General features: G+C 40.6%; 1 protein-coding gene across 7 annotated transcripts in view; it reads left to right on the forward strand.

The window, feature by feature from the left end:
* The first annotated feature begins 14,304 nt into the window (after nucleotides 1-14,304).
* ANK3 (ankyrin 3) overlaps nucleotides 14,305-23,614 on the forward strand; it is a 191,747-nt gene continuing 182,437 nt past the window's right edge. For 4 of the 7 annotated variants that reach the window (XM_077784524.1, XM_077784525.1, XM_077784526.1 and 1 more), the window contains exon 1: nucleotides 14,306-14,755. In XM_077784524.1, coding sequence (XP_077640650.1) covers nucleotides 14,642-14,755 — 114 coding nt within the window. In that variant the 5' untranslated portion in view covers nucleotides 14,306-14,641. Of the gene's footprint in view, nucleotides 14,756-23,614 lie in introns of all 7 variants that reach the window. The other 3 variants (XM_077784523.1, XM_077784522.1, XM_077784528.1) reach the window with 2 other exon arrangements.

The following is a 23,614-nucleotide window of genomic DNA, read 5'->3' on the forward strand; positions in this document are numbered from 1 at the left end:
GAGCAGCTTGTTTAAATTTGAGGCTTTATGCAGGATTTCAGACAGTTTATCTGTGGTAATGATGGAATAAATTCATGTGCATATCTGACTGAGTATGCCACTCATGGCACAATGATTTCTTTTTTCTTAGGAATAAAAGTGTGTCTTTCAGAGAGATTTCTAGTCATATCTTTCATGTCCTGGCAGGACAGCCCCTACTCCAGGCAGCATGACAACAAGCTGCCAGAGAGCTTTTCTTTTTTGCCATGTACAGCAGCAGCCAGGCTTTGTCAGGAGGTTGGGCTGTCCCGGAGCTGGCTCCAGCAGCATCCCAGGAACTGGCACACACTGATGCTGTGCCAGCTGTTCTCTTCTGCACTGAGCCTGGGCTGCTGAGACCTCGTGTGCTGTAAAAACTAAAAAGGACAGACATTTCTGTGAAATTTTGGAGGGTGACACTATGTGTCTGGTGCTTAAAACAGGTGGGAATGAGACTGGAGGAGTCTGTGGGGTGGAAATCCAGCTGGAAGCAGTCCACAACCTTCCCTGACACTGGTTTGTACTGATGATAAATCTTGGCTGGCACTTTGGAGTTGTTGCAAGTGTTTCTCTTTCCCTTGACCTATCCTTGTGTGTGAACCCAGTCGCTTCACCACAGAATATTAATATCTTGCTGAGGCAGATAGAGAGATGCTTCAGTTCTGTGGGTGGGCTGCTTGTAATAGCCATGTCATGGGGGCAGAGGTTTCTGCCCTTTCCAGAAGAGACAGAGACAGCTCAGAGAGAACACACTGCAGCCAGGGTGCTCCTCCTGCCTGTCCAGCAGCAATGGAAATCTCTCATCTCGTGTACTTTTTTTGTACTTTGGGGTTTCCATGGGTGGTGTTGGTGGAACACTGATGAATATTCCCTTCCTTTTTACCAGAGTTTACATACCTAACCAGACCTGTGGCTGGTGCTAATTTTCACTGCTTTGTTAACTCAGAGAAAACAATATAACACATGGCCCCAGGCCTTCAGTAAGAGAGGAGGGAAGGGGAAGTGGTGGCAAAAGGCATGTTTTCTGCCCTGGTCTCAGTGCAAAATAGACTGTAACCTGCTACCTTTTTGAAGCAGAAATTAAATGGCGAAACTGAGCTACAGAAAATAAAATTGCATCTCAGTTTTTATTTTATTAATCGGGTGCATACTGCTAGTTTTTATTACTGCTGATAACTCTACTATTTGTTTTGAATTAATGGCAGAATGGGAGATGTCTTCATAACAATAGGAATTCTTGTCTGTGCTAGTCTGTCTGCAAAGGAAATCTATAGGTTTAGTGGTTTGAAAGCAAAGGCATAGAGAATAACAAGATTACATCCTGCTTTCATTAACAGCCCAGGGTTGGAGCTGCAGAGTAGGATTTTCTTCAAGTGCAAAGAGCCAGTGTGCCTTGCTGTGGGTGTGAGAGTACCAGCAGCATTTTGGATCTTTGAGTGCACTGGTGAGATCATGGTTATCATAAAGGCTGTTATCATGATGAGACAATTATTCAGCCTACACAGTGGGAGCCTGTGAGAACTGACTGATTCTGATTAGTGTCTCTTTTTTATTTTTTCTTTTTTTTGTGTAAGTTTTTCATTTGCTGTTCACAAACACAGTTCTTGTGATGCAGTCAGAAATTTGATTTTCATTATCACTGTGTCTGTAGCCTCTGCCAAACTACACAGCTACTCAAACTGCAGCTGTAATGGATTGTGGCCTCTGTAACTTGAATATTTGTTAATCTGTCTTTAGAAGGGCAGAAGGGCAGTCTGTGACTACCCTTCAGAATATACACTGTAACTCTAGAAAGCAGCTCTAGAGCTAAAATCAAATTTTAATAATTTTGCTGCTTTTATAAGCTATGTAATGTATATTTAGAAGAGATGCGTTATCAATTACTCTGATTTCTCTAAATAGCTGTAATTTTATGTAGTGGTTTTGCAACTTAATGCCAAAAATGTGGCAATTTCTCTAAAGAGTCCATATAAAGTCTTGATTATGTGTGTGCTGTAAAACAGAGCATTCTAATGTGTAAGGAAAAAATGGTGCCTAGGACTCCTGTGATTTCCAATGCTTTGGATTGGGCTGGAATGGACCTTAAAGATCATCTTGCTCTGAGCCTTCTTCATGGCAGGCACTGATATGAGGCTGATGGGTTCCTTGTAGTTCCCTGAGTCTTCCTTTCAAAAACTGGGGATTATGCTTCCCTTTTTCCAGTCAGTGGGAACATCACCAGCCCACCTGAACTCCTTGAATGTGGTGGGTAATGGCTTAGGAACTTCAACTGCCAGTTCCCTCGGGACCTGCAGTGGCATCTTATCAGGTCCCATGGATTGTGCACCTTCAGGTTGCTCTGATGGTCTCAGACAAGGTCTTCTCCTGCAGTGGGCATCCCTCATTCCCCCAGCCCCTGCCTTTGCCCCCTGGGACTCGTGGGTGCAGCTGGAGCATTTGTTGGTGAAGGCTGAGGCAGAACCTTGTCGAGTACCTCAGTCTTCTCCATGCCCTGGGTAACCTGGTTTCCTGTTTTCTTCCAGGGAAGGCCCACATTTTCCTAAGTCTTCCTTTTATCACCAACATACCTATAGAGGCTTTTCCTGTTGCACTTGATGTTCCTGGCCAGGCTTAATTCTGTCAGGGCTTTAAATTTCCTAACCTGATCCCTGGCTGCTCGAACAGCTTCTCTGTATCCTTCCCAGGCCACCTGTCCTTGCTTTTGCCCTCTCTACGTTTCATTTTTGTGTTTGAGTTAATCCAAGAAGTCCTTGTTCATCCACTCAGACCTCCTGGTGGTTTTACTGACTTCCTCTTGTTGGGATGCATCACATCTGAGTTGGAGGAGGTGATCCTTGAATATCAGCCAGCTTTCCTGGGTCCTTCTTCCCTCTGGAGGCTTTATCCCACGCAGATAAATCTCTACCAGGCAGATCCCTGGAGAGGCCAAAGCCTGATCTCCAAATCTTGCTGTGCTCATCCTCACTGCTCTAAAGATCTTCAACTGCATTTTCTTTAGAGTTCATTTATGTGCCTATAATTTAGAGCAGACTTCTCAGCATACTCTATGCTTCTATATGGTTTATTTTGTTTAATTTCTCTTTCTTTTTAGACTTATGGAATAAAAGTAGATTATTTAAGTTCTATTTTTGATACATAAATACCTTTTTAAGACTTTCAGACTTGCCAGAATAATTCAAACACATTACTGTTCTCTTTTGATTTGAATCTTCATTTGGAGCTCTGCTTCTGACAATGTGAAACAGCAAATGGTCATAGATTTTTACATTAAGAAAATATATTTCTAACTGCCAACCTTACTAAAGTATACAACAATGAAATCAATAAAATAGTTTTGTTCTATCTCAGTAAGGTTGAATTAAGAACAGACTTTTGGAAGCTGGGAGAGCTCTTGATACAGTGCTCATAGGATGGTCGCTAGCAGCACAGATGTAAGAATGACCAAGTGGATCCTAATATGTATTTTACAAAGGAAAGTTATAAAGTTTCCATTCTGGTCCCTTACATGCTGTTGCAGAGTTCCCTTAACGTTAGAAATTCTCATAATGTCTCACCCAAATCTGGTTGCTGCAATTGAAACTTTCTACTACTACTATCCAGAGGAATGGGGGAGAACAGACAATTTTCTTCTGTGTTGTGTCAGGGTTTGATGGACTCGAGGAGTATTGCCATGTTCCATCAGTCATCTTTTCTTCAGGCAAAAAGAGGAGGTGTTTTACAGACTTCTGTTTGCTCTTGTTGTTTCTCAAACATCCTTATCTTCCTGGCAGCAGGACAGCAGAAGTCAGTCACTGTATACCTGTGGATTTGCAATACTAAGTGGAAGAGAAAGGTGATTTCACTGTGCAGCCTATCCCTTCTGCACTCTACTCTGCTGCTTGTCTGTTATCCTGTGTTGAACCTGCAAGGTTTTATACCCTGCAGACAATGCTAAAGAAGACTCCTTACTTGTCTAGCCTGTGAAAAAAAAAATTCTCCTTATTTTCATTTAAATTCATCAGTTTTGGTTGGGTTTTTCTGTCCCACAGCATTCCTCTGGTCTTACTTGTCATTTTGGTCTAAAGTTTCACTTTTGAGCATGCACATTCTTCTTGTAGTTTCATGTTTGCATTGGTAATAAACTTTTCTTATTGCCCAAATCATTAATAAAACATTGGAGAGAAGGACTCTTGGAGAACAGCCATCCTTTTTGACAATGAATGTTAATATCTTCTTCCTGAGTTCAGTTACCTGGTCCCTCTTGGATTAATCTAACAGTCTTTCCATCAATACCGTGTTCCTTACCTTGCTTATGAGAACGTCAGGTACAAGTACTGCTCTTCTCCAGTCTCCAATGCCTGTCACCTTTACACAAAATAAAATTTAATTAATTTTATACTGTTTCCTCTTGACAGATCCAGATTGATTGCAGTTCTTCCCATTAAATTCAGATGGTGACAGATTCAGATACAGGAGATCTCTAGGACTAGAAGTTTGACCACACGAGTGTACAATTTTATTATCTCCTGTTTTTTGAGTTTTCTTTTCCCACTCTGTTCTTTCAAGTTTAGTACTAATTTGGTCTTCAACAGTGTTTTGCTATCCTACCTGTTATCCAGGAAGTCTCAAAAAAAAACCCCCAAAACCAAAAACCAAAACCCAACAAAAAACAACAAAAACCAAACAAAAACAACAACAAAAAACCAAAACCAACCAAACAAACAAAACCCCCCAAAAAAAAACAAAAAAAAAACCAAACAAACCCAAAACCAAAGTCAAAACATCAAAAATCCTAGTGGCTGTAATTTTATCTTAAGCCTATATAATTTCCATGTCCTAGCATGAGTTATTGTTGTTGTGTGTACCCTTGTTGTTAGCACCCATTTTAGTACCCTTGGAGCTCTCTGGGCAACAGTTCTTTTATGTTTTCTCCTGTTCTGCTCTGTGAAGTATTGATTATTTTAAGTTTAGGTTTGTTAAACATTGTAGTCAAAATTTATCCTATCTTTAAAAGGGGGACAATGCCTTTATCCCTGAACAGAATTTCCCTGCAACATTCCTCCTTCTCAGCCCTTCCACAAACTGGTTTAAGATAAAACAAATCACAGGAGCAGAAATTGTAACTACTAAAAAATTGTTCAGTTTTTATGTTGGTTTGTTTCCAGTCATCTGATTGTGCCTATTTTGGGGGGAAAAAGGAAAAGCCAAGAGGGCTGGTGGGGGGAGAGAGGCAAATGAGCAATGTTCAGTGCTGGCTGCTATTTGTCTTTGCTCAGAGTGTATGGATATGCAAGTCCAAAGCTATTTATTACTAACCACAGATTCAGGGAAGCATTCAGGGTTGTTTTCTGCAGAAGAGCAATTTCAGAGTTAAAGCAATAAATTCTTCCCATCTCCAAGTGACAACTTTTTCCTAGAAATGTAGTGCCTGAAATAGGACACAGTGTTCCAGATGAGACTCAAGCAGAGCTGTGGAGGAGACAGAGATTCCTTTCCTGTGTCATCCAGGCTGTTACTTCTGTGTTTACATCCCCAATGTATAAACTTGTGTTGATGTAGGTTTGCCATGCCATACAAACTAAACAACTCCCTCTCCAACTTCATCCTCTGCTGTTTGCTGTCACCCCCCCCTAAAGCAGGAGGGATACATTCCCTCCCACCCCTGTGTTCAGCTCACAGGCAAATCTGGACAGGAATTGCCACATTCTGTTGTTCTGAATAGGGCACTAACATTACCTGGGCTTTCAGGCATCACATCAATGCACCTACTCTGTGATAATTATAATTATTATACAGGTAAGTGGTTTTTTTCATATGCTCACTTGCTCTTGCTAGGCCAAGAAAGAATTTGGCCTCTTATGAATATTAATAGCTTTATGTGAAATTTATGAAGAAACAAAACATTTCTGACTTTTTTTAGTGGCAGTGATTTTTATTTTTTTAAAATGAATCTTTCATAGTTACCTTTCTTGTTCCAAGGGTTTCTTCCTGCAGGATTTTAGTATCAAAGTACTAACGTCTGGACATTGTTGTTTGGTTTGGGGCTTTTAAGTTTTGGTTGGGTTTTTTTTATAAGGTAAAATATACATGTCTGTTTCTAAAATGACCCTGAGGGGGTTTTTATAATACTGGTTGTTATTTCAAGGAAACTGAGAATTTTCACATACAATTGCTTCAAGTGTAACCTTGTAGAGTTTATGACTGGTATATGAATTTAGTTAAGAGAAAGTGAGGAAAATGTCACCTGAAAAACATGCATTTGGTACCCTTCTGCCTCTTGTTACTGATTGCTAATGATTCTGCTTTTTTGCATTTTTTTCCCTGTAAAAGTCAACTTACTGCTGCATGGAGCGTGCAGAACGCTTAAAGCACTAAATCTCACTCGGGCAGCATGTTGAGATCTTAATGATTCCATGACTTAATTATGGAGGCAATCCTTTGGGAATGAGGCAAAGATGGTCATTTCAACATAGGAAAAGGAATAATGAATAATTAAAGAATCTAATTAAATGAGTTTCTTATGCTGGAGTGGGTTGGAGGTTTCTTTTTTTGCTTTTATATTTTCATTTCAAATGTTTCCTTAAAGGATGAGAAATTGTGTGTATACCAGCAGGGACTAGCGTCTCCACTGAACATTCTGCACTTAGTTTGGCTAAAGTGGGAAGTCTACAGTGAAATTCAGAGTGAGTAAATATGTTCTGTGTGCTTGCTGAGGGAGCCTTGGTCCTGCACTCAAATGTGTCACTGATCCTTGGCTCACATGTACCTGTTTTCCTTGTCCTAGGAATACTGCACGTTAGTAGTAGATTTTTTATGTATCCAAGTAGTTCAGGGAAATTTAAAAGGAAAAAAAAAACCACCTACCCTACAAACAAGCCAAGGAGCCATTTTTCTTACTTTCTCATAATTTCTGCATTTCTGCACCACAGAAGTTTAACCAAACAAAAGTTATACAGCTGGAAGTCTTGGGGCAACTGGGAAATGCAGGCAACTTCAAATAACCTTTCTTGTGACCTTTGCAGATGGGTCCTTTGTTATCTTGCTCAGCAACTTTTTATTTCAAAATAAAACAAGTAAGCTGCTCATTATGTGCAGAGCTTGGCAATAGGAAAATATGTGGGCACTGGGTCACTCAGTGCAGTTCCCTACTGTTGGCAGTGGATGGGGGGAATAACCCATTTCAGAAGGTGATAAAGTGCTGCCTTTGTCCAAAGTTAAAAGTACCTTTCCTTTTGGGGCTGTGTCATGGTAGGGAAGGTTAAATTATATTTTTGTGATCACAGTATCTTGCTAAAGCAGAGAGACCTACTACCCCTGGATACACTTTGTGGAAAGGCTCACTTGGTCAAAATGCCTTTTAGCCTAAAGTATATACTTCTAACTCAAACCTAACAAATATCAAAGAATACTAATTAAAGGGTACTGGAAAATTATCTATTAACTACAGGCAAAGGTGTTTCATCTATTTGTGACTGATGCCATCCCACTCTGTTTGGTAGCTTCATTTGCTTAAGCACATTCACTTCCTGGCACCTTTTGCAGGTTCTGCAGTGGTTTTAAATAAAGCTTTTTGTGTAACTTTTATTATTATGAGACTGCTACTGCTCCAAAAACGAGACAGCAGGCGGGGGGACTTGATGCTGAGAAACTTGAAATACCAAAAAGACATTTTCTGCTGCTTTTTTGGGTTATTTTTAAACCACTCTGAGACAGGGAGTTTTCCATCTGAGATGAGCAGGGAATAACTCATCTTGTGTCTGTTTGGGGACTGGATGTCCTGGCAGAGGAGCTTCTGGGGGCCACCTCCTTGATACCTGCTCGCCTTATATTGGAGGAAACCCCAGCTCGGGCCCAGTGTTCACTGGATGTGTGAGCAGATTGCTTTTGTGTGTTGGAGCAGAAGTTAACAGATGCAGCAGTGATTAATTGACCACTCAGGGTGAAGTTTGTAGCTGAATCATAAAATCCTGATGAATGGCATTTTGTGTTTCTTTTTTTGAAGCTCACCAGGATGGGATTGATCCTCCTATCATATCTCAGACAGCGTTCAAGTTCTGCGTGTGGGAGTGCAAAACTGATACCAAGCCTGCTTTTGCACTTATTCCTATATATACAGGGGTAGCTTTTCCTATCTCTGTTGGTGTCATTTGCAGACACATCTAACTAAATTTCCAGATCAAAACTCAGTTTGGTTCCCTGTAGCACTGTTCCACTGACCTCCTGGTCACCCTACTGTGACTTGCAGTAGCTAAGAGGTCATGGTGAACTAGGCAAAGAGAAATTATGAAAGTAGGAGGTTAATATTCTGAACTTAATATTCTGACTATACAGTCTCAGAATACCATTGAGTAGTTCCAAGTGAGGGTTGAAAACTATGGCACTGTGATCTAGTGTTAGTTTGGGATATAAGTTCTCCCCCTTAAGATGTGTGAAACCAGTTTAATGCCATTTCCTAGTGATCTTTGTCAGCACCCCTAACACATTGACACTCTACATGAGAGTTTCAGTCCAGGCTCTAGTGTGGTGTTTGAATTGCAGGTAGAAAAAGATTTTTTAGAAGTGCATGCTTGTGTCACTTTCAGTGGTTCCAAATAAATACAGATTTTAGCGATATTATTCTAGGCAGAGGACGAATGGAAAGAAAGTTTTTGGTGTGTTTGCTTTGCAACCATTTAGAGGTTTTATATGTAAAGTGTGAAACTCTTACCAGTGTTTCTTGCATTGGATAAATTTCATGGCCTGCTCAGCAGTACCATCCACAAACCCCCACAAAATCTATCTTGCAATTAGTGTGCCTCTATAAATAAGATACATCATTACCTTTTCCTTAGTTGGTCATTAGTCAAAGATGAAACTCTTTACGCCATCTTTGCAGAAGAGTTAATATTATTTGTCACTGTGAGCTCCCTTTCTCTGTGTAACCCTCAAACAAAATCACCCTGTTTTGAAAGTCAGGGTTGGTGATCTGCAGTCCTGGGTGCTCTTCACTCTTCTGAAGTCCTTTCTCCTCTGCTGGTGCATGAGCATACTGCTTCCCTCTCCCACTTTGTTTGCAGGAGGATTTACCATGCTTGCGTGGTGGCCTGGGACAACTGAGGATTTATTTTCCCATTTCCCCTGCCCCTGAAGCCATGGGCTGAGTGAGCCTTGAGTCAGCATTTGAGCTGTCCAGATATACTGTGCAGTCTTCAGGGCAAACAAGGACCTGCAGTAGTTTTCTTTAAAAGTCATGCCTCCAGCTTCAAGTTAAAATTCACAAACGTGTCAGCCTTCCTCATACTCTGTGTAAGCTGGACCACAGGAGGTGTAATTTCATCAGTAATGCCAAAATGTGTCATCCTTGCACAGAGAAATAGTAATTTTGCACTTCATTCTAAGAGCTTAAAAGTATCTGCTGCTTTGATCTTGTTTCAGCTCAGAAGACAGGTGATGTGTCTGGAGAGGGCCTAGTGAAAAGCATATTCCATGATTGTTTTCTGTGTGGGGGTTTTGGGGTGGTTTGGTTTAGTTTTGGTTTTTGTCGTGGTGGTTTGTTTGGACATGGATTTTTGTTTGCTTGCTTGTTTTTGTTTTTATAATTGTTACCATTTCTACTTAAATTTCCAGCAGGGAATTTAAGAAGGTTCATTTAAGAAGTAGTAAGCCTCTGGCCTTTATCACTGCATCCCTGAATTTGTGTCATTTCCAAAGCATTTTTAAGCTCTTGTAATTAAAGAAGTCAAATAAGAAATAGAATGCAATTCAGTACAATTCCAAATTTTATACTGTAAATTCAAAGAAGGTAAGGGGTTAGCACTGTAAAAGTGGTGTGTAAAATGCAATTTTAGTATTTTCCTGCTTTTTAGTGTAGTGCATACATCCCTTTCTGACTGTCATGGTCCCCAGTTTCTTTGGGATTGTTACTGCCAAAATAGAGTTCTGTTAGAAGGAGACGGTGGTGGGAGAAACTCAATGCAACAACACAAAAGAGCCAAACAGCCTTAACCTTTCATATTTTCCATTCATTTGCTACTTAGTGACCTTAATGTTCTGCATGTTTGGAGATGGGTCCATCCTATCCTTGTTTAGCATCTAGTTATTCTATTTAGAATAGAATAGAATAATAGAATAACTAGATAGATAGAATAGAATAACTAGATGCTAAACAAGCTTTTAGTCTTGTTTGGTTTTGTTTGTTTGGTTTTGAGATACAAGGCCTGCTAGTCTAACTAAAGAGCAGATGAATCTTAAAAGACTCGTGAGAAAGTTTTTTATGGTTAACCCATTTTTAATTTTTTTTAAATTTCTTCTGCCTAGTCTTCTCCCTAAATGCTATTTTTATGAATTGTAAGTCTTGTTCTAGTAAGTCTTGTTCTTCTTTATTTCCCCCTTCTCATTTACATTGCTTTACTCAATCCAAAACAGGGCAATAGTGGCATTTGTTCTGTACCAGAAAACTCAGAAATTAAGAATATAAGAGTAGCTTAATGAGAATTAGGTTTACTTTTCTCCATGTGTTTTCCTTTCCTTGCTCTCTGCTATTTCTAGTCTACCTATTTTCATCTTTAAGAAAACGTAACATACTTTGTTTACCAGTAAAAGTTCTCACAGTGACCTTCTAGGGCTGTGTGTGATTGGAAGCCTTTTTGGATCCATAGTGATCTGAGAATGTTGAAGGTTTCTGTGGTGGTCCATCTTACCTAAAACCCCTCATATTTTCATATTTTTTTTTTTTATTGGCATTTTCTCAGTAAGCCAATATTTTTGTGAGTCTCATATTTTTTTTTTCCTAGTGCTGTATAATTTATTTTAAAAAACTGTAAAAGTGATAGTGCTATTTTCATTCTATTAGCTGCTGACAAACTGATGAATTAACAAGTAATCAGATTGTGAACACCTTTTCCTCCTATAACTTTCTGTGTTTTTTCCAAATCCATCTCAATGTTATATGCTAATGCTGTTTTGCAGTCTCTGGAATCTAGTTTTAACAGTGGGACAAGCATCTTAACCTAAACCAAAAGACACACTTGCAATTGATATAATCACTTCCAGACATGATTATTGTGACTTTGTGAGTAGGTGAAGCTAAGTAGACATTATCCTTGTGCTAACAGAAAGTGTAAATTTCCCAGTGTTCAAGTAAGATACAGTTTATCATTCTTTATCAGGACCCTATGGATTGTGCTGAAACACTCATTGGCATTTCATTAACTTTGTAATTAAGGGTGAAATCAAATAGCTTAATTATTTTACTGAAGTCTGAAAAGAAGCACTTAATGAAGATTTCCAATACCCAATTCCCTTGAAGTGAGTTATGACACATCTGGCATGAAAACCTTCACACTTCATCCAGCTTTCATCTGGCAGTGCCCCATCACCTTGCAGGGAATGGTGCCACTTCTCCATTTCCCCAAAAGCAGGAGTTGTACATATACAGTTGCTTTTCCACAGGAGTCTGAATCTTTTACTCACACTTTTCTTGTTGCCTCTTTTCTGTTGGAGGCTATCCCAGCCTACAAGCTACACAAAATCTCTCTAGTTAGTATCTGTCCAACTGTAAGGGATCTTCTTTTCCTCCACTGATTTTTTTTTTTTTTAATCATAGCTAAAAGATAATTTCTCAAAATTGTAGCTTGAAAAGGCATTTTTCTCTTTCTAAAATCTAATTCTGGAGAAGTTTGGACTCTGTAGTTCAAGCAGGGATTGTAATCCACATAATAAAAACATCTGCATGTTATGTCCAATTGATTAATTAGCTGAAAAGATCCTTGGGATGAAGCAGTCTTGGCTGACAGATAAAATCCTCTAATTTATGCATATCTCAAGGGATTGGGTGAGTTCACTTATTATCCTTATTTCTTAGCATTTTTTCTCATTAATAAAAGCTTGGGCTGCTTTCTACCTGCACAGAATATAACCTGTATGCATAGGGTAGCACTTGGGCATTGAAGCTGGGTATGTGCATATTATTCTCCATGCCAGCGTTTTTAAAGGTATGCTTCAAGTATTTTAAATACCTAACACTTGATAATGCATTATTTGTATTTTCATTTAATGAGGTTATTTAGGCATAAATTACAGGCTTGTATGGTTAAAAGGCTTATAGGACGCCACAGGATTAGCCAGCAAGCGGTGAATGACAGCAGCATTCACTTCAGCTGTGGCTCAAATAAAGTTGGTTTCCTAAGGCAAAGACTCATGAGTCTTTCAAATCCAGATGGAAATATGCTGGGAATAAGAGGGATCCAACTCTATTGAATTTTGTTGAATCCACTTTCAGTTCTGGTTCTGCTGTATTTTCTAAGCACTTCCATGCTAATAACTCCGTCAGACAGGGGAACTGATGTCAACTTTGTTTTACAAAGATCTGAACTTCCAAGAGGATAACTGCCAAGATCATGCAGGCAGCTTGTAGGCTAGAAAGTAAAGCTTTGGGTGCCTTTTAAAATTGTTTTAATAGGCACAATGCAGTCTTCCATTTCCCACCAAAACTTCAGATCGCTGTCCTTCTTGAGGTACTTTCTTCAGCCCCCGTGAATCAGCAGCCTGGCCAGCTGCTCTCTCTGGAAGGGCTCTGGTAGTGCTGGAGCAGAATCTCCTCACTGCTGCCCTTGAAGAGCTGGGCCAAAATCCTGGTGCCTGCCTGAGTGTGGCCTTTGACAGCTTGCAGTGGTGCCCTGCAGTTCCAAGCTTGCTCTGGGCATCCTTGGGGCGTTCTCTTTGCATCTTTAGAAATGTGTTTATTCGGGTCTCTATAGAACATAGAGGAGTGGGAGCTGCCTGCTTCTGGTTCAGATCTAGGCATTGCCCAAGTGCAGCATTCCTCTTCCCACAGCTTTCCAAAGGCAGCATTCTGTGAGGCTTCAGAAGTCTTCCAGCCGTGGAGGGGGAGTGTGGAGAGTCACACGGTGGTGTGTCGGCACAGGAGCTTTGTATGCACTCAGAAACAGTGGTTTTACTGCATCAGGGAGAAAATCCCTAAGGTCACACAACCATGGCCTCCATCCTTGAACATTTCTTAAATATCACTCCAAAATAAACAACTTTTTGAACCTGGTTTGTTAGCTTGTGAACAGGAGACAAACAGTGCACTGTGTGCTGCCCTTTGGACAACATACAATGTGTTCAAAGTAGTTTCTGTTTTGGAGATCTAAAAGATTATTTTTCTTTTAGCCATGTTACGTGAAAACTAAAGCATGTTGCTTGCTTGGGCCTCAGCAACCAGAATTCAAAAAATGTCTTTCAAGTTCAGGGGAAGAATATTTACAAACGTGTGAGACATCTCTGGATTTTATGTTGCCCTGAGAAGATTCAGCCTGATTTGGCTAATTGCACTTCAAATTTAAATTTAACTTAATTTTTACAACAGATTCTGTTTTTGTCTTTCTGGAAAGAAATGCTAGTACCATGTAAAATACACTGGTTTTGCTTGGAGAGACTTTTGAGTTTTATCTGAAAGAAATCAGACTCCCTTAAAACGCTAACCTTCATCACAGTGAAGTATGCTGCTAGGAATACTGGGAAAGGTTAAAAACAGCAGTGTTGAGGCAAGCTGCTGATTGTTCGTATTTGTGCAGAAAAAATATGGTTCCTTATTTACTAGATGCTTGCTCTGTGTTCATCCTAGTAAAAGATCCTCCTGCAGGCCTTAATACTGCTGCTATTTTACCTCCCCTAATGAATATTCAAAAGCTGCAGTCATTGAGGACTCAGGTGGCAAAAATAGTAAGATGATTGAAGCAAGCCTTGACATAAAAGCCTAAAAGTACATTTCCAACTACATGGAAATAATGCCGATTTCCCTTCCTGACCACGTAAATGAACAGTGCCAGAAAATCTCCCATGAATTAAATGCCTGTTTCACACAGCAGTGTGATTGCATCTTTCTCTCTGTATGATGTGTTGTAATAAGTATGTTTAAAAAAAAAAAAAAAGGGAAAAAATACAACAGGGCTTTCTGTAATCCTCTCTCACAAAATGTATTGGATTTGAAAAATCGGTATAAAGAACACACTGTTAAGATATGGCAATGCATGCATTGTTTTCTACATAATGCAGTCAGAGTCTCCGTGGTAAAAAGAAATTTTTATTTTATTTTTTTTGTCACCATCAGCAGTTAACCTAAAGTAGGAGCTGCTCCATTTCATTATAGGTTAAATGGCTTACTATACAAAACTAGCTGAGAGACGTACAACGCTAACACTGCATTTTTTTAGTAGGTTTTAAAAACATCCTTGAAGATCAGTGAAGAAAAAACAATGCAGCATATGTTATTGTTCTGGAATTTTTTTTAATAGAAAGAGCTCCTTTTCAGCATTCCCCCTTCAGAGGAGTCACTTAGACACTTCCAGCTGGTGGCAGGGGATACAGCCATAATACAGCTTTCTCTGTCCCAGCTGTCTTTTTCATTACGTTAAATGCATTACGATGGCTGCACTGCTTTACAGAGGCTCAGGTGCAGAAAGGTATAGGAAGAAATCTGCAACTATGTGTTTTTATAGTGACTGCAAGCTTCTGCGAGATCTCTGAATCCTGAATGTGTTCCTGGCTCTGGTCACAGACCTCCTTCCAATCACTGGAACATTTGCTGTGAGGGCTGGCTAAAGGTGCCCGAGGAAATCACCTTTTACAAGGGAGCATTGTTATAAAGGATTTTTAATGCATTATGGCTCATGCAGCATCACAGTTAAAGAAAAACAGGGATTTAGAAATAAATGCTGAGGAAGAAACTGAGAAAAAAAGAAAACACAGGAAAAGATCCCGGGATCGGAAGAAAAAGGTATCTAGATCTGTGCCAAATTCTGAACAGGGATTCTTTTGTTTTAATTTTCTTACCTTGCAATTGTAGTATTAAAAGCTTGTTCTTGCCTGTAACTTGGTAGCAGTTGAAGTAAATTGTTAACATTGTAAAATATCATTTGTAACCACGTCTGTAGGGTTTGCAAAGCAATTGAATGTTTAATTGGATATTAGTTGATTGCAGGGATGGTGCAGGTGTGCATTTATTTCCCACTTATGCTACTGTGATATGCAAACTGTCTGTGAGTTGAAAATAGTTTGTAACTATCATGTGGGGTTTAATGCGGAGCTTTCTCATAGGTTTAATATGAGAATATTAAGCATAGCATAATAGTTTAGTCTTACATACAGGCTACTTAAAAGGGATGTTTGTAGAGGCAGGTTTTTTTTTTTCTTTGTGTTGGGACTGTGTCACATGTTTGGCTTCTGAAACATCCATTTTTGGGATAATGTTACAGAAATAAGGTGTTTCAGTGTTTCTCTTTATTCTTAACTGTGAGCTGTTTAACAGAATTGAGCTGTAACAGTCTGTTACTAGCAACTTTCTTTTGTTAGGAAAATACGTGCCTGAGATTACAGAGCCTGCTTTTTCTCTGCTGTAGATTTGTCTTTGCTGCAGAAAACCCTTCAGCAAACTAAGATCTGAAAAATTCAGTAGGCACTGCATTGCTCATTGTTCAGGTCAGGAGCTCCTGTGTGATTCCAGGCTTGCTGTTTCTCTCTAAGGTATAAAGCAAAATAGTTATGGTTTGTGGCATAATGACAGATAAAGAGGCCAGCTACTTTGGCAGCTCTGAGGATGTGTCCTTATAAATGACACCTTGTACTCTGCTCCATAGAAATAAGGCCCTGCCACAATTTCTTGTCTTTGGCTGTATTTCATGATAATTTTTTCAAGAGCATATCAAGGAGCCAGTTGCCTTTAGAGAAACCTGGGCATGTAGTATTTCTGTGTGCCTTTGTGAAATCCCCCTAAGGGGGAGATTGGATAATCTTCATATGCTCAGAGAAGCGGTGCATGTGCTTCCTAAATGACATGTAGATTTCCTCTAACATATGTGCATCTTTTGCTTGGGCGAGAGTCAGCATTTCCCTGCCCTTTTCTCTTTTTTCTCTGCTCTGGCAGTACTATAGCTAATGAAAAGCTCTGAGAAACCCACTGCCTTCTGTTCCAGTGAGCACGTTAGGAGACTCTTAACATGCTGCAGTACATTTGCTGCAGCCATCTACACTGTAGGTATTTTTTCTGTGTCAATGGATAGGTCTTCTGAATCATCTTCCAGGATAAAGGACAGTATGAAGCTAAGTTTCCATCTTTGAGGTGAATTTTGAGGTGCTGCTGTTTGAAACCAGCCTGAAATAGTAATATTTTTCTTGTCTGCTGTTTAGTTTGTGTGGAGGTTTGTAGCATTGCTGTCAGGGTGGGTTTTCCCCCAGCTGATGACCATAGCAGTAAGGAATTAATTGTACGAGCTGTCCCCTCAGCCCATATTTACCTTGCCTTGTGAGCTAAAATATTATAGTCTCTCAGCTGAATCTACTCATGCTGCAGGGAGCCCACGTTGTACTTGATGTGCTCAAGTTTAACAATAGCATGCCCAACCAGATCCATGCACTGTCTTTGTGTAAAGGAGCTTCCTCACAGCTCAGAATTAGAACAATATAGAAGGGATATGGCACTGAGAGGCTCTTGATTCAGTGAGGTGAGACAATTGCTTTGTGGACAAAAATGCTTTATTGTTTATACAACACTGCTGTAGAGAGGAAATCTCTCAGCAGCCAGAGTGGCACATGGATAAATATCTGCCTATTAATCTCAAATATATGGATTTTTTTCAGTGTTTTATTTCTGCATCTTAAGAATGAGAGAAAATAGAGGGGTTTTGCTCCACCAATTTTTTTTTTGGGGGGGGGGGGTTCTCCTCCTGCCACCCCTGACCCCTTTGGAATTTGGTAGCTTATTACAGTTTGTTTCTGAGTTTCCTTAGGACTCTGCAGATTCAGGACAGGTAGAGGCCCTCTCTAGTAGGAGACTGGAACAAAACCCAGCAATTGCTTCACTTAATTTTCATACATTTGGGCTTCATTCTCCTATCAAAGACATGGTTTTGTTACCCAGTACATAGGGCGTAGGAAGTCCAATAATTTGGTTTGCCATTTTGCGCTTTCCTGACTATTTAAAACATTTTCCCCCCAAATTTTCCACTATGAGTAGTGAGTCACTTCTTGTTCCTCTGCACCACCCACAAGCAAGCGGTACTCGGGGATTTTTTTGTTGATCACATGATACTGCACAAAGCTTACCCTTTGCTTAAGCAGCATGCAGAAATATCCTTTAGAGTCTTGCAATCACTTTGGAACAACAAAGAATGCTAATGCTTCTGGATAATTTATACAGTAAAGAGCCCAAGGCAACCAATGGTTAGAAAATAAGTCTGGTGGGATCAGTGGGATCAGCCAGTGTCTTAGTCTTGTGTGATACTAGCAACAGTCATGCTGATTTATGTTCCTGTTTAGTTGGAGGATGGCAATGTGAGGCTAATATTTCACTGCTTTTGAATGGATAAGCAATTTACAGTGCAATAACATTCCTGTGAAGGCTTGCTTCCAGACTTGGGTGAGAGAAATGACCTTTTTAAAAACACACACAGAACAACAACCTGTGTTTTGCCCCGTCCCCTTTAATTTCAAGGTGAGATATTTTGGAATTGCCACCCTCAGCTCTGTGGAGAGGCTGTGCTTCTGTGCCCTATGGCCCCACCGCACTCCTGTTTGCTTGCATTCAGGACATTCCAGGCCTTTACTGAAGGTTCTGAAAGGTTCAGACCTTACCCAGCTTAACTCAGGCAAGAGAAAGGAATAGGGCCAGCAAGTGAAGGACCTGCATTATCCAGGTTTCCCATTTGTTCTGTTCAAGTTTAGATTACAGCTTCATACAGTTCTGCCTCTGGGTGGTTGTGCAGTGTCCTACACCGAAAATAGTTTGAGTACATCCAAGGGCAGACCTGAGCCTTTAATGGTATCACAGAACAAGCCAAACCACTCTTAAAAATAAGGGATTGATAGGATAGCTTGCTTGATACTTGCCAGTGCAGCTCTGTCATGTGTAGTTTTGTTTGTGAAAAACTAGAAATTGTTTATCCTATAATAATGTCTGGACAGAAATTGGTTGCTTAGTCAGTGCCTTTCCTAAAGTAAAGGTGAAACCTCTAAAGGGTTTTTTGTGTTCTCTGTTCGGTACATATCAGAAGAGAAGGACATGTCTTGGCCCATAGTCAATGATTTATGTTTTATACAATATTTAGTAGGACTGAAGTGATTTCCATTTATGTGTAGTTCTCAGGAGCTCTTGTGTTCTTTGGGAGCACAGAATAATTTGATCATAATGCAAAGCCTGGCTGCTGCTGTCCCCGAGATGTTAAAAGCTGTTGCTGTCACAGCCTCTGCTGCTGCAAACTTGTGGGCAGCAGGGAAAGTAATCCATGTCAATGCCACAAATCCTGCTAATTTCATCATAAGGCTCACGATGTTTGAAGGTTTTACTTAACTCTCAGGTATGCTGGAAAAAATTGCCTTGCAGTTTCCTAATGGAAATAAATGGAAATGCTGTGTCAGGAGTGATCAGCCTGTAGGTGTTGCAGCTGCTTTGAGGAGCTTGTGCATCCTCTGGGCTGGGCTCTGCTGCCAGCTCCAAGGGCCTGTCAGAGATTCTTGGGCTGCCCTGCAGAGCAGAGCTGGGAACACCTCCCAGGGGCAGCAGGACACCAGGAGGGCAGCATCATATCCTCACTGGGACACTCCCACGTTTTCGTTTTCCCTCAGCACTCCTGGCGCTGTCAAATGTTTTACAAATCTCAGCCATGTGAAGGTTTTAGTACAAATGGCAATTTTCATATGCAAACAAGTCTACCAGTTACCAGGTAAAACTTTAAACTCAGATAATAGCTAAAAATCCCCATTCTTTTTTATTTCAAGTATTTTAATTGTTTTTAAACCAATCTTGATCAGAGATCTGTTTTCGGCCTTCTGAACAGTTGGACTTGAATGTTGTAGAATCTAGATATGTTGAGTACAAGTAATTGTTCTTTCATTCATTTGTGTTAAAGCACAAACCAGGCAGATGTTGCTCTAACATCTGGGAACATGACCTATGGTAGGGGAAAAAATTGTGTAGATTAAGGGTCCGAAAGAAAAATTTATAAGCCAGTGATCTTTTGTAAGTGTGAGAAAAATTTAAGTCATATCCTTGATTTTAGACATGATGCTCTGTCAGAGGCAAACATAATGAAATAGAAAGGTTTTTCTGATAGATCACTGGGGACACTGGTGGATGGGATATCTACTAACAATGCTGAATTCTTACCAGCATGGAGCTTGGTGGTGAAAGAGTGTTTCTATTCAGCTGGAAAAACAATTCCTTCTTTGAAGATGACCCCTACATGAATGAAACTATTCCATTGTATTGTGTGGGGAGCACTACAGCATCATTTGAAGTGGGCACTGCTCAGTGTTACTGTGTTGTTTATAAACACAGAAAAAATTTTGTGCTGTTACATTTTTATTTAGTCGGGCTTAGAACATTTACCTTTTCCTTTTCACCTCCTTGATGCCTCAGGGCTGTGCTGTCACAAGGGATGGCCATTAGTCACTGTGCAAGTGTCAGTTTGGGTTAGAAACTGTGCTGTGCCAAATGCTTCCAGCTTGTGGTGGGAGGGGATGGGCAAGAGGAGGGAGGACCAAGCATGGGTGGCCTCACTGTTAGAGGGAGGTGGCTCCACGACATGGATTTACAGCTGGACTCTCAGGCAGTGTAAATCAATACTGCTGCTACTGCCTGGCTGGTGTTAACACAGAGTATTTTATCCTTCTGGTTTTTCCACCCAGGCTGAGTTGGTTTTTTGGTGGGCTTTGTGTTTTGGTTTATTTTTTAATTGAGAGTTGAGGGAAGGGGAAAATGGGATGCTCTTGAAAGCAAAAGAAAGTTCAAAGATGGTTAGCGAACAATGATTTAAGAAGTAAAAAAAATCTTGTATGATTATGAGCATGAATATTCAACCCTGTGCCAAAAGTCAAAACTCTGCTAATTTCAAGCTCTTAACTTGCCCTAATTGATGGCTTCAGGATAAATGATGCATACTTTGATGCTATTCCTTTTGGGCGTTTACTAAATATTTTTTTACTGTGAGCCAAAATACTTGTCAACTAGTGGACTGACTGAGCATTTGCTAAAATTGAGTGTTGCCCTTATTCAGACCTAGTTTGACTGGAACAGGGAGCTGGGGGGAGGAGGTGGGTTGGGAACTAGGATGTTGGTGGATGTGATGGAACATATGTGGACAGAGGAAAGAAATAGAGAAAAAAAATGAAGTGTGAGTTGTAAATTGTATTAAAAAGGAAAACTGCTTCTCAGACAAAGCCTGATGTATTCTTAGAGTGATTTGCCCGAAGTTCAGGCAATAAAAGGCTGGATTTGCTGCTGTTCAGGTCTGTGCAGGCCACTGTTAGGGTCCTGTCAGGGATTTTGAGGCTGAGGAGTGGGACTAGCACAGATCTCCTTGCGAGGGCAGAGCGGGGGGCCCAGGCTGTGATGGGCCCCAGTGCTCCTGGCCAGCTGGAAACCTCTGAAGGCTTCCAGCACTCTGTAAAATGGTCCCTTCTGGTTAGACTGAGACATGCTGGGGGGCACTTCAGGTGATGAGCTCAGCAGAGGTGGCACAGCTGCCCCACGTTGTTCCTCACCTCAGCTACCTAACTCATGCTATACCCCTGTGTTTTAAAGCCAAAACTCTGGGTGCCTTCAGAGGATAACTCAGTGTGTGAGGCAAGTTGCCCTTGTTTTAAGGTACTGAGTATTCTCCAGCCTTGCAGCTTCAGCTTTGGGCATTCTGCATATGGCTCTGGTATCTCTGGTGGGTTTTTGGGCTCATATAACACTTAAAAAAAAATCCTTTTCTTGTGCCTGTTGCCTGGTGCAGTATTTTTGTGGAGTTCTCCTTGGTTTGCCAGTGCTCTACAGGGTGGATAAATACTGACCACCACGGAAGAGATCAGCTTCTCTTATTTTTTACAGAGATCACTGTGTGGTAACTTGGAAGGGAAATTCAACATGATATTTGTTTAGTATTTATTCAAGGAAGACTAATGGGAAAAGGAAAACTAGATTGAAACAAAAAGATTGCCTTGTTAATTGAAAAGAAAATTCACTCTGGGATATATTTTATTTTTGTATAAATCATGATTTTGCCAATAAGCTGAAAGCTCTGACAATTTAGTAATATGAATTTGTCACATATAGGATTTATTGCACTGAGATTTACACAAGCAGTTGCCTTTGCATTGTGTACCAGAACTGAAACTTTGTTTTGCCTTTTGAGTTGCAGAAAGACACAGGACATGCTGTACTTCATAGCTGCCTTAATCTGAAAACTTTAGATAACTTATGATTTTATTTTAAAAACCTGAATTATATATTTTACCCAATATTTTATTTGTTCAGCAGTGTTCTATTCACAGTTTTGGATTTCAGATTATTGGGTAGCCAAATCCTGTGCTATCACAGTTTATTTATCAATTTTAAATCTCAGTTTGAGAATTCATTTGAGCATCTTTTATTTTTTTCATTGAAAAATCATTCAGAATTCGAGAGAAAAGTACAAGATAGAAGGGTTCACTTATGTTTCTGATACCCTAGGCCATATTTATCCAGTTGAAATCAATGGGGTTTTATGAAAGAAATTATATCTTGATAAAAGTGGTGGTACCCATGTCCTGTGATAGCACACTGATTGCTAATGTGTGCAAGCAGGAAATGAAGGTCTGCACCTTAACAGGTATCCACTGCCCTGTCCTGGCAAGGTACCCAGACACAGGGACTCCATTTAATTCATGGGTGCTATGTGACATTCCACAGAGCCTGCTGGAGCTGCCTCAACAACATCTCCACCAGTGGATTAAGCCTGATGTCTCTGGTCACCCTATCTCTACCAGGAGCCAGTCAGGTTCCTGGGTGTGCCTGGTGCTTCACCTGTTAAATTCATAATTTAAAATACAAAAAAAAGCCTCTCTTGTCACTTGACCTTGTCACTTGCTTCCCTTGTGAAGAAAGAGACACCTGGTCTAGTGGAAGGTGTCCCTGCCCATGTCAGGGTGGTTAGAACTGGGTGATATTGATTATATTTCCAACCCAATCCTTTCTATGGTTCTATGAATTACATTCATGTACTCCACACTCATTTGTAGTACCCTTATAAGTAATGCATAGATGAGATAAAGGCGTAATGTGTCAATTGTTTGTGTTTTTGAAAGCAGTGAAGTACATATGCTTTTTCTGTGAAATCCTGTCAGCTCAGCTCTGAGCTACAGGCCTGTCCTTAACCCTCTGGCAGCTGCTCTTGAGCTGAGATGCTCTTAAGTCCCCAGGCTCTGCTGGAGAAAGAGGGGAGAGTCAGAGGAGGACACAGGTAGTTGAATTGTAAGTGCCAGGAAAGGATTTCCTGGAGCTGCTGAAGAGGCTGTTTGTGCATTATCATGTTTTCAAAGCAGATCCTTGAACTCTGGTAGACTGTGGGCAGCTGGGAACTGATACAAATCCAAGGACTTGCACGCTTCCCTGCTAGTGAGGAGAAACCCCAGGGTGCAACACAAATACCTGCTGCACTAATGGTGAGGTGTCTGCCAGGCTGGGATGGGCTCTGCTGCACAGCTGCTTGTGGGACATCCTTGTGCTCTCCTCAGCCCGAGTCCCAGGCTGGACTGGCACCCAGCAGAACACCTTTAAAGTGCCATGCTCTGTGTGTGTGCAGCTGGGAGCTGGGGGAGCTGGGGCTCAGGGCTCTGCCAGGGACTCCCCACCCGTGTGTTTTGCACCAGTGCATCCACAGCTCTGAGCTGAGCATCTCCAGAGTGTCCCTGCTGCCCACAGGGAGTTTCCTCTGTGTTAGGGACCCCTTATCCTGGGAGAGGTGGAGTCCTGCTGCAAGGGGTTCAATTTACAGTGGCTGCAGGAGAGCCTGGCTCAGCCCAGTGCCAGAGCTGTTGGCCAGGCTGGGTCCTTAGGGAGAAGCTGTCCACAAAGTTGCTAACAGTGTTTTCAGAAGTACTGTGGCTGTGTATGAATATTTTGTTTCTTCACTTCTATAATTTACAGTGATTCCGTTCCATTGTTGTCATTGATTCCTAAAGGAATTATTAATCCTGTTTCTAATGAATGGACAATTTGTGAAATCAAAAAGTTTAGTGGTCTTTTTAAACTTGTCCCTTTTCCTTTAAAATTCTTCAAATTAAAGTATCACCAGCAATTTCTGCATCATATTCTGAGTTCACAAAGCTTAGAACAATTCGCAAATCAGTGTGATTGTTGACATCTAAACTTTCAGTTAGAGCACCCTTGTTTTGCATATTCTAAAGAACTTTCCTTAAAGGCAGTATAATAAATAGAAACCATGTGACATTATCCTGCATATACCCTCTAATAAATGCTGCTTTTACCTGCTCTGTTTCTTCTTGTTAGAAGATACAGCTGTGGAACTCACTTTCTATTCTGCACATTGGTTCATTTTCTGGTGAATTGTAAATGTCAGGATGCAGAATAACTCCATCCTTGTCTTCCTTTAGTTAAACAAGATTTTCACAGTTAGCTGGGCTGTTGTCCTTCCCTGTGTTCTCTCCAGATGGGTGAACTTGAGGACGTGCTTCCTGGCTGTCTCTGGAAACTTGTAGAAAAGCAGAGCAATAGCCAACTCTGCTCCTCTACATAAAATTATGGAGCATTTTACTAACAAAAGGCAGAGGTGGAACCGAGGCACTGACTGCAGTTAGCTACAGTCACTTTTCCAGCCTT

Source organism: Lonchura striata, chromosome 7, assembly GCF_046129695.1.
Source record: "Lonchura striata isolate bLonStr1 chromosome 7, bLonStr1.mat, whole genome shotgun sequence".
In the NCBI taxonomy this organism is placed as follows: domain Eukaryota; kingdom Metazoa; phylum Chordata; class Aves; order Passeriformes; family Estrildidae; genus Lonchura; species Lonchura striata.